General features: G+C 40.0%; 2 protein-coding genes across 3 annotated transcripts; both read right to left on the reverse strand.

Annotated features, from left to right (window-relative positions):
* Nucleotides 1-692: 692 nt before the first annotated feature.
* On the reverse strand, nt 693-7,008 carry LOC112277869 (eukaryotic translation initiation factor 3 subunit A). Its single transcript, XM_024510665.3, has 13 exons — nt 6,829-7,008; nt 5,647-6,128; nt 5,112-5,327; nt 4,420-4,788; nt 4,175-4,204; nt 3,629-3,856; nt 3,313-3,474; nt 2,977-3,201; nt 2,634-2,840; nt 2,307-2,519; nt 2,122-2,202; nt 1,826-2,027; nt 693-1,708 (listed from the first exon to the last, which is right to left on the reverse strand). The coding sequence occupies exons 1-13, from the start codon at nt 6,872-6,874 to the stop codon at nt 1,104-1,106; spliced, it is 3,066 nt and encodes a 1,021-aa protein (XP_024366433.1). The 5' UTR covers nt 6,875-7,008; the 3' UTR covers nt 693-1,103.
* Nucleotides 7,009-9,860: 2,852 nt separating this feature from the next.
* On the reverse strand, nt 9,861-13,411 carry LOC112278170 (putative mitochondrial protein ymf11). Of its 2 annotated transcripts, none has more exons than XM_024511342.3 (6): nt 13,144-13,411; nt 12,655-12,931; nt 12,326-12,454; nt 10,682-12,061; nt 10,372-10,446; nt 9,861-10,208 (listed from the first exon to the last, which is right to left on the reverse strand). In XM_024511342.3, exons 2-4 carry the CDS (start codon nt 12,770-12,772, stop codon nt 10,728-10,730), a joined length of 1,581 nt encoding a protein of 526 aa, XP_024367110.1. In that variant the 5' UTR covers nt 12,773-12,931; nt 13,144-13,411; the 3' UTR covers nt 9,861-10,208; nt 10,372-10,446; nt 10,682-10,727. The 2 variants fall into 2 exon arrangements, with proteins under 2 accessions (XP_024367110.1, XP_024367112.1); XM_024511344.3 differs by having other exon boundaries at nt 10,703-12,061; nt 13,144-13,356.
* Nucleotides 13,412-13,507: the final 96 nt, after the last annotated feature.

Below are 13,507 nucleotides of genomic sequence, written 5' to 3' on the forward strand. Positions count from 1 at the left end.
ACTCTAAGAAAGAATTCATTAAAAACTTAAATAGTATAAAATTTACTAAATAAAATTTATTGAACGGGTTTAACTGCCAACACAAATTGATTAAATACAAAATCTGTTGTCTGGGACTTCTTACTAAATAAATACATACATTTTTATGCAATTTTCTTTAAACGCTCTATGTTAATATTCCTCCACTATCTTGTGTTTGTATGAGTCAAAAATTTGAATACAAAGTCAGACAACTTCTTCGTTTGCACATTTGACATTAATGTATAAAATGCGTATGAGTCTTGACATCGCTGGAACAATTTTGTGAAAGTAGCATTATTAATACATTGAAAAATATTAATGAATGTGATCAAATGCTAATACAAACTAACATGCATGGGAATACAATTGATTAAGAAGTTTCAAACCAAATCTCATTCATCTAAGATGAGGGTGAGAGCGTATTATAACATCGATGTGTCTACAAAACTCACTTCCTTCTCTTTCGAACAAATTCTATTGCTATTTAAGTTCAACAAGTTACACCTTCTTTCTCAGAACATTTATTACAGAAGGTAATCTAAAAGTTACTGTTTCAAGCTTAAAAAATTAACTCACTAATAAACATATGATTTAGAATGCACGATATACATCTCTGGTTCAGGCTACATCATAAAATTCATACCCTAACGTACAGTTTACAAGTGATGGTATTGACTAAAACTCCGAGGAAGTTGAAGGTATTAATCCGGTTGATTCTAAAACATGATACAGTCAAGACAATCCCCTCCACTACTCGACTATCCCGAACTCCCCCCAAGCGAGGATAAATAAACCTTATAATGAAAGTCCACAAGGTATTGTATCCATGTAAACTCCGAACAGGAAGCTGAGGACATGAAACAAGACTAAACAGAGCTGACATTCATAAGACAAGACATACTATCTGAACAGGAAGAAGATCCTCACAAGTGCTGACTAACTCGATCACTTTACTGCATTTGACCCTACCAAAATGTGACCTTTTAAGCACATGACAAGAAAACACCGAAAACCACCTACAGCTCCCGTAAATAGGAACGTTGCTAATTGCCGGAGTCCTGCCTATGGCTATCGAGATCAGTTTACCAACGATCTCGACGCTCTGGACGATCTTCAGTGCGCTCTGGACGATCTTCTGTTGGTCTGCCACCGATGACAGGACGCTGCCCAAAGGACCTGCCTCCTCCACGATTGGGAGGAGCGTATACACCAGACCGAGGAGGCTCATTGGTGTCCCCACGTGCAGGTGGTGCATCATAAGTCCGTCGCACTGGAGGAGGCTCATACGCTCGTGGAGGAGCTTCAGGGTCGGACTGACGGGCTCGAGGCGGTTGATAAGCTTTGGAGGGAGGAGCATTGGCAGACTCTCTATCGATCGGCCTATCAGCATCACGAGGAGGAGCTGATCGCGACGACAGGAAAAGAGGCCGACGTTCCTCCACTGGTGGACGCACATCTCGACGGTCTTCCATGCTAGGACGCTTCAATTCCTCGCCGCTCTCCCTAAACTTTCGAAGCGAAGGAGGAACAAACTTTCCTGGTTTCTCTTGAAGCCTAGCTTGTAAAGCTTCCTCTCTCTCACGCTTCTCTCTCTCTTCGGCGGCAGCTTCCCTCTCACGTTGCTTTTGGGCAATTTCCTCCAACTTCGCAAGGCGTTCAGCTTCTTCTCTGCGTTTGCGCTCTTCCTCTGCAAAGAGAACAGTCATGGCGTCAAATGGTGCTCGAGACCCTATCGTTGCCAAATTATCTAGAACTGCAATACAGCATATTCAATGCATGGATGTCGGAATGTAATAGTACACACCTTCTCTCTTCCTAGCCTCCTCTTCTTCCTGGATCTTGAGAAGGCGCTGCTCCTCTTGTCTCTTGAAGTATTCTTTTTTGCGTCTGATTTCACGTTCATGAGATCTAATAGCACGCTCCTCAGCAAGTCTTTCCTCCCGCAAGCGCTTCAACCTCTCGAACTCTCCATGACGACGGCTGACAACTTGTCGTTGGAAAATTTCCTGATGATCAGAAGGACTCCAATGATGAGATATGAGCTCAATGCTAAGTTTACAATCTTTCAGAACTTGCATAAGGTACGTCAGAAGCAAATACCTTGTCTTCTCCCATCCGCTCCAACCGATGCTTCTCGACAACGTCAGTCTCATGCTGCTTCTTGCTCTGCTCAATAGCTTGCTGGAAAATGCAAATGGGGACAGGTTAGAGTATTTACAATGACCCCAAAGGTACCAAATACAAGATTTTTCCGCTTTGACTCCTTCAGGTAGATGTGAGCTCACCTCCTGCTGCTGCTGATAGAACCTCTCATCATCTTGAAGCCGCTTATGGTAAGCCTCCTCAATCAGTGGTCTCTCCTCCTCTCGCTTCGCGCGTTCCAGATAGTCCATTGTCTTGGCAAGCTTTTGAAGCTTCCGCTCCATCTCTTGCCGTTCTCTAATTTGCTCACTCAGAGCTTCTTCCATCAGAAGCTGCTTCGAGAGTTTACTGACTTCCTGCAATTCCACGTTCAAGATTACATCCGTTTAAATCTACATCTGATGATAAAACTAATAAAACTTATATTATTAATTACCAGAATTTCTTTAAAAGAAACATTGATAACTTACTCCATCAACACCTCCTTTCTTGCCCTTCTTGCCCTTTCGTTTTTCAGCTTCAGCAAGCAAAGCCCTCGCTTCTTCCAGTTCCTTTTCTTCAATTTCCTTTCGAATCCTGGCTTCCTCTCGTCTGGCTGACTCGTTTGCGAGTCTCTTGGCCTCAGCCTCTTCTGTCAAGCGTTGCTGTTTCAGTCTCTTCGACTCCTCTTCTCTCTCCTGTTGGATTAGAACCAATTCAAACACGATAAATCAATAACTGAAAGGTGACGAGTTCTAACTCTCAAGAAAAAAACGTGTAAATTTCCAATACACCATGTGCAACAATTCGCTGCACATACAGATATTCACACACCATTTCAAGCATTTGTCGCTCCTGTTCTTCTTTCCGACGCTCGATCAAAACCTTGCGAGCAAGCAACTTCTTGTGCTCTTTCTCTACGATGGCTTGAAGCTCAGCGTATGGCAAAATCTGCTTTGAAGACCTCTCGACAGTGGGTGGAGAGATCATGCTGCAGGCCTTCTTCAACCTCTTCGCAAGAATAGCAAGGTGAGTCTTTACTTTCTCAGACTCCAAGTCCTGCATAACCACGTATATTAGTCCTACTGCAAGGAGGCCGACTTCTATACGATTGAACTCAACAAGGACGGGCGTATTTTTTGAACAGTTGACCAGCAATAGAGCGTTCACCTGACTACCGAAGTTGACAACTTCTTTCAGATGATCAACCTTCATTTGCACAAAGTTGTACTTCACTGCTTCCACAATCAACTTCTCGATGACCGAGAAATCAAAAAATGTGACCATTCGAGTGAGGTCTGCAATTCTAATGGTCGAATAGACTTGAGATGCCTGCAGAACAAGCCTCGCAAGAAAGTTAATGATTTGAAAATATCATCACTGTACGATACCCTAAAAAGTACAATCACAAGCCTGGTCTGTTCCAAACTAACTTAGTTAGCCAACGTGCAAGATACAAACTCTACATCTCTTCACAAGACTTCACCTGCAGAAGAACTCGGAGAGTAGTAAGCCTTTCAAGAGCTGGAACATACTGCTCTAATCGCACTTCCGGAACCGGTGATGCTGAAGACAGCTTATCACTTAGATTTGGGAGTTTCGAGAGAAAAGGCTGAGCTTTCGCAGCAAGGTCAAGCGGGTGGAATTCATTCTCTAGCAATGTGTAGAGATCCTTGACCTCCGGTGAAACATACGTCATCACACCTTTCGCAACCTGCATACATGCCACCCAACTATGAGAAACTATAACCACTAGTACGAATGGAAATAACAAAAACCAAAATAATTCGCACCAGGCTAATGAGCAAGGTATTGATTTCGTATACAATAGAGCAAAAAGTAAAGAATAATACATAACATTTGAAAAATCAGGTACCACTGAGAGTAAGATAAACAACACAAGTCTTCGAGTTCTCTGCAGAACTCAACTTCTCTAAGACAAAAAATAACATTAAGAGAAATGTAGATAAATGCTTTCAATAATTGCTACAAATCCGGTGCTTAAGCATACACACATCAAATATGAACTTACAAGTTCAGAAAGTAGAGCTGCCCTGGATAGCTGCAAAAAAAATTGAAACACAGAAATAGAAGTAAGCGAATGGTAAAATGAACTACATGAAGAATTAATATGCTCTACGAAAGAAAAATTTAAAGAGAAATACATAATTATTATAACCCTAAACTGAAAAGATAGCAATACTATAGAAGGCTACCATGAAAAGCGACATCGCCAAGATCGAGGCATAATCAAGTAATTTTATTGAAGATACTTACGACTTCCCGAGAGTCTTTCTTTGCATCGATGTTGAATCCCAGAATGTTGGCCATTCGAATGTTCCGGTCCTTTTCCATCTCTAACTCGAAGTGGTGAGCACCATGCTTGCGGTCATAGGGGGGTACAGCAAGAGTTGCCAACACTACAGCTGACGCCATGAGTTGCAAATCCTTTGCTGTGAGATTCTTGTTATAGCTCTTTTGCAGGTTGTATAACTTGTACCATGCGTAGGCATGATATAAGTGATTGTCAGATACCCAGTAGATAAGTGTCAGTTTGGCATAGTAGACGGCCATCATTTGGGGCTTCGGCGTTCTCTTCACCATGGACATCAGTCCATGAATATCCTCAATCGAGCGGAACGCTTCCTGTGCAATTGGATCAGCACAAAGTTAGTTGCAATGCCCCACCATAAATATGCAGTAAATCATTTCTCAGAAATCGTAGGAAAATTTAGAAAATGACTTCTACTTCAGACCAGTATTCATGAAATATTCTAGACCTCCACAATCACTATCGACTAACACCATCGCACTAGGACAATATGCTGCTACTTAAAGTCTCACACCCTGCTACGGATGTGCCCCCAAGTCATCCTAAAAAGAGCAACATTTCCTGAAGGTAGGTTTCCACAATCAACCAGCATCCACAAACATGCACGCAAACTACGCCATCTCGAAAAAAATCGCACCTGCCATAACTCTAACTCTGTAGCGATCTTGAGCTGTTCAAACCTAGTCTCTAGATACAACTGCAGACTTTCTGGCTGACTGAGATCAGGCCTGTCACGCTGATCTCTGTATTTGTTCAGGTTGGTAAGATGATTGCGGAGAATTTCGCAGAGCCGTCGAAATTCTGTTGTGCGCTTATATTGGAGGCAAAACTGAAAAGCCCGATGGGCTGTCATCTGTTGGCATATCACACAAAAATAATCAGAGGGGAGTACACCAAACACGCTGTGATTAAACAAGGGAATTAACTAAGCTTCTTAAGTTGCGGAATAAATCGGAAGTTAAAAGTGACGCAGCCGCTCGCTAGCTATCCAATCGCAGTGATTCACAAATTCAGTGATTCAAACGCATTGCGTACAAACTGTTTTTAATTCAGGAAAATGCGATTTAAAAGCAAATAAATCAGAGAATCCCCGATGGAGATTCGGCCTTAATTTCAGAAACATGGAAACAACTCAACAAATAATGAATCCCGTTAAGTAGACGTTTACTTACGGCGTACAAGGACTCCAACTTTGAATTGTTCCGCAGAATTTCCAGTACTGTTCGATATGTTTCCCATAGAAACTTAAACCACGGAGTCACGGTTTCGCGATCAGAGCGTTCTTTCCCCCTCTCGCCGCTGACGTAACTCAACATCAAATCCTCCGGCCTTTTCTCAGCCTCCAAATCCTCAACATCCAAAGTTACCTCAGCAGCTGCTGCTTGGGCTTGCGCAGCCTCGGCACGCTCGCTGGACAGCTGAAGGAAGTACTTGATGACTTCCTCCAGCGAACTGACATTGACTTGCTGGCAGACTATCCGATACTGGATTAACCCATCCTTGGCAAATCTGCCCTTCTTCATGTCCACACAGAGCTCGACATACTTGAACATAATCTTCTCTAGCGTTTTCTGCCATGCTCGGTACCTTTTCGACGTAATCAGATCGTGAAGTGCTTGTAGTGCAGCCTGCTTTTGCCCAACATTCATCAACTCTGCCAGAAGCCAGGTCCAGCCAGTCAGCCCAACCAGAAAACGCAACCATCGATGAATAGAGACAAATGCTGCCTGGGCTTATCTAGATCTGGATCCAAAAAGACCAACAACCTTATCCTCACTTGATAATAGCCGTACACTGTACCTTAGCCTTGCAAATATGGGAATAACCACCAATTTCGAGCAAGCCATGTTACAAAATGACCTAGAAATCATGTAACCTAACGATCGACTGCGCATGCAAAAAGCCGGCAGCTCCGCCATGAAACTTCAATCTGAGGCGACGGATCCTGAATTCATTCCGGCTCTTGCTGCCAGAGTCTTTAGGGGAAATATTTACCGTGCATAATTCTCTACTACCACTCGCATGAAGATAGAGAGGCAACAGCAACGTCTAAGGAATAGGACTACAGAAAAAAGGACTTTAACCCTAGGTCGATACACCCAAGCCTACAAATCCTCACTCTTCACACACAACCACCGCAATTACAGGGCCTTAAACTAGTGAGCTCGGTCCACGAGAAAAGAAAAGGCGGGGCACAAGAATCTCCAGCTGCAAGCTACATTCATGATACACACAGCAGCTCGCGACGGAAACGAATTGAGCATGCTCCTACGGACAAACCTCCCACGCAAGAAAAAAAGGAAAAAACGTATGAGCAGAAACCCAAACCCCAAATCAGGAGAAGCAGATCATACCTTCTGCTCGCTTGAGAGCATTTTCAGGTTTCGCAAAGGTCGCCATGGTGGCAGGAGGCGAATCGCCACCGAACACTCCAGTGCAAAGGGGTCCCGGGCGATGTAGACGACAACTACTCCCCGAGTGGGAGAGGGCGAGGGGAGAGAGAGCCAACGAAATGGCAAGACCCTGGTCATGAGACCGCAACGGAGCAAAAAGAGCGGTGCGCACCCCCCGAAACCCTAATGCCAATCCCCCCCCCCGTAGGTTACCCTCCGCCGTGGATCCCCCTCCTCGACGGTCCAGATGTTGCGTCTCTCCCTCTGAGCACTTGAGCGCTTGCAGACCTAATACCGTATGTATTCCCTGCGTCGAATATTACCTCGTGTACTTATGTTTCGTTCGATGATATATTGGATGAACAGAGTATTCCACGATTAATACTTTTTCTGTTCGTAATGTGGTAGGGTCCATGTCACAGCCAAGGAATTTCCTTCTTCTTTTTTCTTTTCTTTTCTTTTTAATACTATTTCCTGCATATAAAGAAAAACTTATAAAATATACCAAAATATTAAGCACCACTAAAAACATGTATATCATTCATGAAAACAAAATGATAACATGAAATATATATATATATATATATATATATACACACAGAGAGAGAGAGAGAGAGAGAAATTATTTTTTTTAATAATTTTTATTTGTAAAAACAAAAGCTAAATGTTAGGTAGATCTAAAAATATTCTTAGATGTATTGTGTGAAAATAAAATTAAAAAATAGATTAATTTATTTTTTAGTGATATATGTTGACATTATAGACTTCCAATTAAAATAACATTTGGTTGAGGACCTTAGTTTGTTTTAAAATTTCGGAAGAAACTCTTTAAGTTGTTAAAAATAAATATTGAAATGTCTTCAGATTTTCATGTTCAAATTGATGCATGAATTCAGGATGTAAATCAAATTTTAGATCAATAATTGCAAAATGTCATCAATAAATTAATCCATATAAGTGTTATTATGAAAATTTGTCTAATAACCATAGAATATTATGCACAGGTATAATTCTATTCTACAAGAAGAAGAAAAAAAAAATCATTGTTTTAAGCAATATAAATTCTTTAAATATATCTACCTAATTAAAACTTGCATTATACAAAGACACCAAACTTAATATATGCACTTTCAATATAAATCCCTATTACATTGCATTGTCTTCTCATGAATGATATATATATATATATATATATATATACTTATTTATCGAGGAATGTTAAATAGACCAAGGTTTTTACTAATTTGATCTACACATGATGAAGAATATGGTTGGTTTTCATTGGTTTTGGATCTAGTACTGGAGAAATGAATGTAGAGGTTATTTGTTTTTTTATGATGGTTAGGATAGGTGGGTCAATTTAGCAAAAGCTTGGATCTACTTAACATTCCTCTATTTATACATGTATATGTTTTTGTATACTACATAAATACAAATTCATACACAATGTATATTGCTAATAAACTGAAATAATTTAAATTGAAATCAATGTAAATAATATAGATAGATAGATTTTTTTTTTTTTTTTTTTTTTTTTTTAAGGTTCTTTGGTTAAAATTTCAATCATGAGATTTTAGATTGTTTTAAGAAGAATAATAACAAATGTAAAAGATAATAGGTTTTTACTACTAGTTATTTTTTATGTAAACTAAATTAAAAATATATATATAAGATAGTAAGAAAAAAGTTACAAAGGATATTAATTAGAGTTGAAAAAAGTATTTAAAATTAATGTACTTTTAAAGCAATTTTTTAGAATATGCATCAAAATGCTCAATATTGGAGTTTTATGTTGAAATACTCTTACAATGTATAAGCATCTTAAATGTAGTATTAAGTCAGAAATATATTTTCTACAAAAGCATATTACAAAGTACATATCTAATTTATCAGAATATAAAATAACATGTCTAAATTTGAGTTCTCAAGTATAAAAAGTATATTATACTGTAAACATAATAAAATCTTTTCTTTAACATACATCTTAATAATTCTACATTCTTAAAAGCCAACACTTATCTTTCATCCAAAGTTTATTTCTTCAAAATTTTCAAACATTAGTCATTCACATCTTTTTACCAATTTCTAACATTACCATGTGTATTAAAAATAACTATTTTTTAATAGAAAGACAAGTAAAGAAGATGAACTCAAAATAAGTATGTGAGCAATCAAACAAGTAGGCTTGCATGCATACAAGCAATAAGTATGTATAAAGAGAGAATGATAACATTCTACACATTTTAAACAATTTCATGTAAAGAGTGGATAACTATGAGAATTTATTTATTGCTTCAACTTTAATTTTTAGATAATAACTAGAGATTTGAATACTTCTCATGAATAAGTATTTATCTACATAACATCTTTTGTTCCACCAACACATGAAATATCCTATCAATTTGAGAAGCAACTCTTGTGAACTTAAGCTAATATTCTAATTAACAAGAATCTTTTTTAAACCAATAAAAGGATTTATTTATGTCCTCAAATTATTACTCTCTTGTTTAAAACTTGACCTCCTTTATCCTATGGCTTTGAAAGATAATATTGATTAATGTACTAAACAAAAAGATTGATATAAAAGGAGCTTTATTCTATCACTTTGATAGATAAAGCTAAGTAATTAACAAAATGAATAGATTGATGCAATGGTATGTGTAGTTGGCACCCTATACACTATTCAAATGTTAGATACAATAAAACATTGCTTTTCAGTTGGAGGAAAAATTTATGCTTGAAGCATTAAATAACTTTGACATAGCACCAGGAACCCCCGAAGGTCAAAAGGCTAGTTCAGAAAAGTAGACGGTATACATGTATTTTTTATTTCAGGACCAATCGAACTCATTGTATTTTTTATTTTTAGTTGGTGTGATATGTAAAACTATAAATCGTACATTGAAATGCGACTTTCAAAACATGGCTCGGACTCTTACAATAAAAGCTGAAGATAACCCCAACTACACCTTCCAAGACGATTGAGCACTGGCTTCAGGGGCAATCAGAAGGACAGCATGAATATGCATAAATTAAATATATGTGAAGGATAAAAGCATGGATTCAAAGAGTGCTCTTAAACCCGGAAATATCTCCAGTATCCATTCGCACAGCGTTGAAAAAATGTACGGTCAGAAAAAAAGGCCACAAGTGCTGCATGACCTGTCACTTGCTTTACTTCTAACAGCTCTTCACAACGCCCAACCTCGGGTAACAGATTACAACCCTGACCTTCTATGAAATTGGAGTCGCTATAAAGAGTTCTTTTGGTGCCAATATGTTGGTGCCACTCTGGTTGACTAAGCAGCCTCGACATCCACCCATAGATGCTAGTCATGAACCTGCCAGAGATCAGAAGTTGGATGTAGAACCTTCTTAGACATGAACCCTTGAACAAAAACAACACAAATTTGCCTAAAATTTCAGTCGAAGTGAGAATATATCAATAAAAAGGTTACTTCCGCAGGCAGCATACCGACTAGGAAGAGTGAATCGTACACAAACCTGATCATATGCTATTCTCATGCACGATGCATATCGAAGATGGTCACACATGTATAGAATGAAAAACACTCGTTCCTGCAAATACAAATGAACACATGATCGAACATATGTGATGTGTGACTGCAAATCGGTAAGTTGGGATTGCAATATCAGGAACATTCACATAACTAGTCTATACAACAGAAGCTACAATAAGGTAGCACATGTTCAAAATCAGCAACAGGCAATGCGTTTTTATGGAATCGCACAGCCCGGATCTTCACAAAGACCTCCGAAAACACTTGGACAATGTCAACTGGGACTCGAATACCTTCTTCATGCAGCAATGTACCGTGTAATATGAGTGCCCTAAATCTTCACCCACGCTTGGAACGATGTGTCGTCCTCTGCCGCTCCCAGTCCCTCGTTAGACCCATTCTATCAGGGCGAGAAATTTCTCGGTACTTTGTGAAAGGGAAAGCTGGAGAACGTCTAGATCCCTCGACTCTATCACTCCGCTTACCCACAGAATACATCCCAGCAGGTGAACTTCTCTGATTCGATGAGGAATCACCCTTAACCTTAATGGGCCTCGATAAATCTTTACCACCCCTCTTAAAAACCTTCGCTGAAGAACCCAGTTTGAACTTGGCTGCATATGTCTTAGCCAATGATGACCGCATAATGTAGCTGAGGCGGTTGACGCATTGGCGTTTAGAATCAGCGAGATGGTAATATTCAGCAAGTCCCCTCAATATATTACCGACAACCTTGACAGACTTATCCTGAGGATACTGGTAATATTTGAAATTGGGTATCGGATTGCCACTCTTATCGCAGAACCCCTTCTCTGCCAGACGTCTAATCACCTTATCCATGTCCACAAGAAAGCAAAGAGTACCAATATCCTCAATCCTGTATGTAATCCACTTGTCACCCTGTCGACGACAAAATTTGCGAATCCTGTCGGGATTTCTGCTCATGAGGTATCCCAGAAATGGCACTTTGCTGTCTTTGGCTCGATATATTTCAAAGCTGTCAGGTGCAGGCTGCATTCCAAGCTTGACCCTCAAGAATCGGATAACTAGTTCCTGTATCCGCACTGCAAGAACTCGAGGTCCTATGATACCAATTAAAAAATCGTCAGCAAACCGGGTGTAGGTGATACGTCGTAAGTAAGGATCTTGAGGAGGCCCTAAGGAGATAGTTCGATTGTTTTGTGTCACCATCCTATAAGCAGTTCGATCGAGAGCCAATGCATTTCTTTGGACGTTGAAGACCGCAGGAGTAGCAGACTGGCGCCGTCCCCTGTCAACTATACTCTTCAGACGCATAAGAAAAGTGTCTACTTCGTGAAGCACTATGTTTGAAGCAAGAGGATCAAATCCGTCCTTCATGATCCCTCGCCGCGCTGATGCCCTAAGGCTTGCCATCAGATTTTTCTCCAAAGCTTTGACGCTCTTGGATTGGATCTTATTCTTCAAGAGACGCTCAACTTTGTCAGGTGGAATTTTATCAAAATACTTTGACAAACTATTCCCTTTTATATACCAAACAGTACCCTGGAAGTCACGACGTATTTGCTTGAGACAAGTGTGCTGAGAAAGGCCCGGTCGAAATCCATGGGAACATTCAAGATAGTGTGGTTCAAATATTTTCTCGTATTCAACAGCTGGGGAAATAGGTATAAGAGATGGATCGATGGACTTGCCTGCAATACCCCAGGAGAAAGCTTGAGCCACCACTCTAAATTCAGTCTAAATATATGCCGTCCAAGTTAGACATAACACTGGATTTTCTTTCATAATATTCAGTGTTTAAACCAATCAGATACTTCACATCATAATGGCATAAATTTCATCAGATCATATTTAACATAAATCTTTCCATATTCTCTGACAGTGAATATCCGAGTTTAATTACACTTGCTGGGAGAGAGAGGGAAAACTAAATGTAATAAAATTTCAAAACTAACCTCGGATAAATGTACCCTGCCGCATAAGCTCACGGTTAAGAGTATCCATAGCAGCCTTCAGCCAGGGCTCTTGTCGGACTTCCTCGGATGGATCAGATGGAAATGTTTTCCAATTATTGCCATCCTTGCCTACAACAAACAGAAGACCATACTTAATCCACGCGTTCGTGACAACCATCGTGTTCAAAGCTCAGTAAACTGCGTCAACTACACACCACAGACCTAGCCATTTGAATAATCTTAAACATTGACAATGATTGGAATGCCACACCATGACCAGCAGTTTCAACTCAACGAGTGACAAACACAAACGCGGATTAAAAAATCACCTCTACTGTCAAGCTTAAAGGTTGCCACCGAAACTCTTCGTTGCGAAACCAAGGAAACACCCACATTTTGCCGCAAAAATGATCTGAGGTGACGTACGATTCCGTGTCCAATGCTCATGATTACAATCGATGGTCCAATCCGCTCAGACGCATCAATTACCAGTCAAACCAACTACATTGCATCACGATTGAATCGTAAAGCCTGATCGCATAAGCCCTAAACCCTAAATTTTTGAAGAGCTACTTCTGCAGCTCTCTTCGCAGCAACATTCATCCACTGCTAGCAGCCAAAATCCAATAGTCAATCCAACTGACACACGAAGTCGGCAAGGTATACACTCCACAGCCTCCTGGTCTCTCAGCAATTCCGAAATCCGCATCAAAAAACTAGAGACTGAATTCTACAGATAGTGATTGGTAACACACTGAACTAATTCCGCGATTACGAATAAAACGAAGGTTCGTAGTCAAGTAGGAAATGTAAATTACCGCTAAAAACCAAGCGTTCGATGACAACATGGAAAACTGGCCTCCTCGCTTTACTGCAAAACCAAGTGAGCAAACCTGGAGACCGATTGCGATCTTGAACATCGCTAATTGGCCATGGAAGAAACGGAATCCAATTTCAATGAGCTAAAATTAAGATTCAAAGCGAGAAATACAAAGACAAATACTTGTTCGGCGACGAATTTCGAAGCGCTGATATAATTCACCGAGCCTTCGGTGCGTCGAAACCCTAAATCTAGTGCTGTCTTCACAAGTGTGCCGAATTTGGGGGCCTTGTGACCGTGTCGCCCGATCACCGGGCAGGATCCTCGAATCGTCTGTCCACGGAATTGGGTACTCTTTGAAC

The sequence above is a fragment of the Physcomitrium patens genome, chromosome 26, assembly GCF_059467195.1.
Source record: "Physcomitrium patens ecotype Gransden chromosome 26, ASM5946719v1, whole genome shotgun sequence".
Taxonomy (NCBI): domain Eukaryota; kingdom Viridiplantae; phylum Streptophyta; class Bryopsida; order Funariales; family Funariaceae; genus Physcomitrium; species Physcomitrium patens.